Below are 5,779 nucleotides of genomic sequence, written 5' to 3' on the forward strand. Positions count from 1 at the left end.
CAATTGTCAAAACAATCTCCCATCTTCATGCAGGGTTACACAATCCGGGAGTAACGAAAAAAGAAGACATTTATTGTACATTTTGCCTCGTTGGGCTAAATACAGGTCACGTATTGACAATCATATAAATAACCGTGCATATGAACATCTAGTATACTAAGCTTGCTCTCGTTTCTCAGTAATAGTAGAAATACAGTTTGTCAAAGAGATATACATTTCTTTGAATCATTTAACCCTACCTAGACCGGGCTTTTTTTGACATGGGGGGACCGGGAGGGGGCTCTTTTGACCCCCCCCCTAAGAACTCGCGAACGGTATGTCGTATGGCCACCAAATTTTCAGAGAATGGTGTACTAGTGAAAATTTATCATATCTACAATTCTATGTCGTTATGACGTAATATGACGTCATTATGACGTCATTAATGTGATTTTAATTGCCAAAACCGTCTAAATAGTTTTTTCCCTGAAAACTAAATGTTATTCAACATAACTGTACCAAAAGTGTTTATGACAGAATATTATGGTGTACTACGTCTTATGTTGCCCATAGCAACACCGGTGACGTCATAAAATGACGTCATGCATATTTAAGATATCCGCCATCTTGGATCATGAATCTTGAATTTTCAAAAATAGTTTTTTTTCATGATAAAGCCTACAATACATTGTAAACATACTAAAGACCTTCATTTAAACCTTTTTTGGAAAAAGAAATGGAAGTATTGATGAAATTTTAATGAAAATAACCTGTATATACCTGTTCTAATGATATGGTCCGCCATCTTGAATTTTGGCCAATGACGTCATCAAATTAGCATAAAGTATGCATATTTAATGATAAAATTTACATAAAATTATATGGGATGTTATTAATATTAGAAACCATGAGTAACTTGACATAAAACCCATAAAATTCTATTGTTGAAACAAAAAGTACTAAATTTAGCAAAATATGCCTGTCAGAAACCCGTTGCCATGGCAACACACAAATATTTTATCTTATTCCAATGATAGAGAAATGTTGCCAACAATATTCTAGGAAAAGTCACCAAGTTTGGCCGTTCTACGGCTAGCCGTTCAGACGCTAGGTGACATCAAAGTTGCCGCGGGCACTTTTACGCCCCCCCCCCCCCCGGTCTAGGTAGGGTTAACTTAATTCTGACAAACACAAACCCATTTGACAGTTGATGTAATCACATAAGTACGGTGTGAATAATTGCGTATTTCCAATCACCCTTTACAGAATGCGTGACTATCCCACCGGTGTGGCTCACTCACAGCTCATTGACGGGCATGATACTCACAGCCATCTCGCTAGGAGGCGCAGTCAGCACACTCGTGGCCTTCTTCGTCTTCATCGTGCATCACGAGCATCCCCTCATAAAGGCGAGTCAGATCTCTATGCATAATGATATACTATCTGGTTTAAAAACCATGATGTAAAACGTGACATATATCTTAACAAAAAGCTATCCTTTCATGAACATCATTCAGCCATAGTCTGCAATCATTGCACAAGTGATAGCGGCCAAGCGGGTGATGTGTTCATGAATATATCTTTCTTTACGCCCCTGTCACACGTAGCTGAATATCACCTCCAGAACTCTGATGCGGAACTTCCCAACGATGGTTGGGAGTAGGTCGGGAACAAGGTTGGCTGTGGTCGGCAGGTGTTCAGCGAAGTCGGCTACTGTTCGGCTGCGACATGTCGACAGCCAATTGTTCCAAATTATTTGGGTGTGAACAAGAGGTTGCACAATGATCGGGACGTTGTTTGCAGTCAAATTTGACTTAAATTTAACTCAAGTTCAATTCTCATCGAAAAAGAGGACGTAGCCTAAATCTGGCAAGACTAGTCCCAATTGCAACCCTACCGCCAACCTTGGTTTGTTGAAGGTCGGGAGAAGGTTCTGGATGTGTGACAGGTGCTTAACAGGGTGGGTTTTTATGGTACAGAATGTCCTTGGTTGCAGAGACGCTATGAAATATATCCGGACCATTTAACGTTTCTCACAGTCACTGGCACATAAATTAGCCTCTCCGCAGAGGATGTAGGACTCGGGAGCTATAATAGGTCTGGTAACCAGGCTACATTTAAGTAGACATCGTATTCAGATATTTTGTATTTCTCCAGGCATCGAACAAACACCTAAGCCGGCTGATTCTGCTGGGCCTGTTTGAGGGCTACACTCACGTCATGGTCATCTGTACCAAACCCAGCTACGTCACCTGTCTCATCAACAGACTCATGTTCGGGGCGGACTTCACTCTCATCTACGCACCACTTCTTACCAAACTCAACCAGGTAAGGGCTATGGGAGTTTTCTTTTACACAGCCAGTAATGTTTACCAGTCACGAGCCGAGCGAAATGTTCTCAAGATTGGGCGCCACTCGGCAGATAGGTGGCCAGGAATATTTACCAGAGCATAGGCTATATGAGGTTGTGTATCGTTGCCGTACAGGGTATCTAGACACGACTTCCGAGTAACTACGCACCGGAGCTGAGCGATATCCGCCATTGGGTACGGCGAAAAAGCACAGGGTACGGCACGAATTACCGAGTACGGCTTGAAATTTTCGCGGGTACGGCACGAATTTCCGGGTACGGCCAGAATTTTTGAGCGAGTACGGCTTGAATTTCCGGGTACGGCTTGAAAGGAATTTGATGGGGGTGATCATGAGTACATTGTATGCTTCACACAGAACAACTAAACACTCTTTCCCTGTTCTTGGTGGACCAATCAGAGAATCAAAGTTGGAACAACTATTTAAACATACAATCATGACTAAAAAAAAGTTACAAATTCTGAAATAGTTATTACTACAATTGTTACAACACCACAACTTAAAAATAATAAATTACAACTCATTTCAAAACAGACTCAGCAAATAATCAGGTCTCTATGGCCGTGTTTAAGTGAAGTCACCCAAGGCGCTTTACATGTGGTTTACCCCGAAGCCGGTTTCATGTGGCTCCATCTGAACGCTCCGAAATCACATTGAAAGCGCCTCGATCCCAAGCCACTTCTAGAGGTGGTTTCGAATCGGTTTCCCCGCATCGCGATTTGCGTCTGAACGCAATGTGATTTCAATGTAACTTCGCCTGGTCATGGAGTACGGGGTGATGTTTCTTTATTTATACGCAGTACCAACTTTACGTGGCAGCAAATTAAAGAGCAGTAATGGTCAAATAATGTGTCCGTTCTAGGGCGAGCTTCACCGTCTCTGGCGGGACCACGTCGGCATTCGGCCGAGATACACTGGGAGGGGGGCACCAACAAGCAGGTCGTTGACCTCTGACATTAATAACACGCCGCCTTGCGTGTTATCATCAAACAGCAATAAATGTAGCTCAAGCGAATTGTGTTCGGACACGATTTCACAGGTGTGTGTGGCACGTGGACCAGATGTGAGGAATGTGAGTTACCCGAATCGCGGTTTGGGTGACTTCACTTAAACACGGCCTATCATGTCTGTTCCAGGTGTACCGGATCTTCAGCGGGGCCAGCACCTCTGTGGTGAAGCCCAGGTTCATCGGGTCGCACGCGCAGGTGTTTATCAGTGTTCTCCTGGTCCTGATACAGGTAATCATGGAGTCATCTCAGTACAGCCTCTGTACTCACACATTCACGATTTTGGCCCCCCGAACACTATCCAAACGCTTCCTTATGCTTAAGTCCCAATTTCACCCAATTAAAGTAACCAAGCACGTTACCCTCGAGCTCTACTGCCCAAATGATTGGGGCTGACGTCAAGAATCACATGGTTGGTCTCACGGCCACACAGCCAAGTCACCCGATCACAGAATTTAATAACTCAGGAATAACAGTCAATCCGTAATCCCCCAAATCCGTCACAATCTGGGATTCATAAGCAGAACTTGCGCTTTTTTTATAACGTGGAAAGAACCCAGGGTTAACGACTGGTGATATTACGTGACGTTAATCCTCAACATCCCTGGGGAAATAAAAGTATTACAAACATGCAGTCCTCACTGTAAATATATCTTTTGGTGATTCTACCGGCAGTGATCCTGATTTGAGTTAGCCTGGTTACCAAACCTATTATAGCTCCCGAGTCCTACGGAAGCTACAATAGGTTTGGTAACCAGGCTAGATTTGAGTCTGCGAATACTAAGATTTTTGTATTAAAACAGTCAAAACTTTGATTAATGTTAAATGAATGGATTTTGTAAATGGTAGACTACGGTACCCTTACACATTTACAGTTTCATGGCCCGATCGGCCATATATAATTATGTAATCTTTAATCTCCAGATTTTTTGGTAGCCGGAAAAGACAAATTGGCGAGGCAGTATCCATTCACTAGCTTCCCATCCCCAGGATGCAATGCGAAATCAGGGGGCTAACCCTCATTTGCATAGGACAGGAAGGCATCGGAATGATCCTGTTGACGTTAAACAGCTTGTTTTTCACTGTGTTGGGGCATTTTATTCTCAACGTTAATTAAATCACTATGGGTTGAACTTGACAACAAATAGATGATTATTTTTTGGAATATGTGGTTTGTAACGTTATAGTGGTAACGGCACGGTTTACTGATGCTGTAACGTTATTACAAACCACACGTTCCAAATTAAAAAGAACACAAAAACTTCAGGGTTAGCCCCCTGTTTTTGCATTGCATCCTGGGGATTGGAAACTGGTGAATTGCCCAACCAACAGTGGCTGAAGGGCCCTAGCTCTATCTGGCCAATGGATACTGCATTGCCACCGTATGCTTGGATATGCCAGGTAGAGGCTGACATATCGCACTACGTTCTATCCAGCTTCTTCTGTCGGCCGTCAACCTGATCATGACCCCTACAAAGGTCATGTCCGTTCCGACCGGAAGTGGTGAGGAACGAGAGGTGGAGCTAGCCTGTCTGACGTAAGTACAGTCAACTGGTCTTGCATGTATTTAGTTTTACATTGTACATGTAAGGCCATGTTGAGTTGATTATATGAATGACGTTCTTTGTGAACCCCCAAACTGTTGCGAGCGTGCGAATAAAAAATGTTTGGCAAAAAGTTGCCTTCATTATGAAATCTACATGTACGTGGTCATGAAGGTTGAACAAATGACTGAACACAGACAGTGATATTTTATTTGCATGGTGAATAATAGTAGAATCTTCATTTTCATTCCTTCACATTTTCCTCTTGTCGTTTGGAATGGATTTTGGCATTCTGCGACATAAAATTAAATGGCCTAAAAACGTGAGTTTGCAGAGTTCAGCGAACAAGTGTTTTTTTTTTTTGTCAATCGTAATGTTTTGCGCGCTCTACCGCCACAACGACAGTCATAATTCACGTTTTTTATGTATCCATTGAGGTTTTAATATTAACGTATTGTCATCATCGTGGGAGAGTTGATATTCATAAAGCTATAATGTTTGGGTCGTGTACCATACATGTATAGAATTCTTTTAATATTTATTTTTATTAACTAAAACGTATTTTTACGTGCAAAACTATCAACTGGAGGTAGAATCATCATTTTTAGGTTATATAATATTCTGTTTTGAATTAGCGAATAGGGTTAATATTCAGTGCTCCTCAAGAAGATGGCTTACATTGTGTCTGTTATGCAAGAAAGTTAGACTGTTTATACTATCATGAAAGTTCATCTGTGTTGGTAGTTACGTGTTTAAAGTTAAAACTTTTGGTCCAACACAAATAATTCTCTCACCTAGAGCTTTCGACCAGTCACTCTGGTCTTCCTCAGTAGACTGAACCAGTGAAGCTTGTCTACCAGATACCTTTGACCCAGTGTT

At 42.1% G+C, this 5,779-nt stretch overlaps 1 protein-coding gene across 1 annotated transcript in view; it reads left to right on the forward strand.

Moving 5' to 3' along the window:
* The window catches only part of LOC109464570 (metabotropic glutamate receptor 3-like), a 14,329-nt gene that overhangs the window by 7,394 nt on the left and 1,156 nt on the right, over positions 1 to 5,779 (forward strand). The window contains exons 13-16 of the mRNA XM_019761575.1: positions 1,246 to 1,410; positions 2,150 to 2,307; positions 3,486 to 3,587; positions 4,793 to 4,893. Of these exons, the coding sequence (XP_019617134.1) occupies positions 1,246 to 1,410; positions 2,150 to 2,307; positions 3,486 to 3,587; positions 4,793 to 4,893 (526 nt within the window). The remainder of the gene's footprint in view (positions 1 to 1,245; positions 1,411 to 2,149; positions 2,308 to 3,485; positions 3,588 to 4,792; positions 4,894 to 5,779) is intronic.

This window comes from Branchiostoma belcheri, unplaced genomic scaffold (genome assembly GCF_001625305.1).
Source record: "Branchiostoma belcheri isolate BF01 breed outbred unplaced genomic scaffold, Haploidv18h27 scaffold14, whole genome shotgun sequence".
NCBI classification, from domain to species: domain Eukaryota; kingdom Metazoa; phylum Chordata; class Leptocardii; order Amphioxiformes; family Branchiostomatidae; genus Branchiostoma; species Branchiostoma belcheri.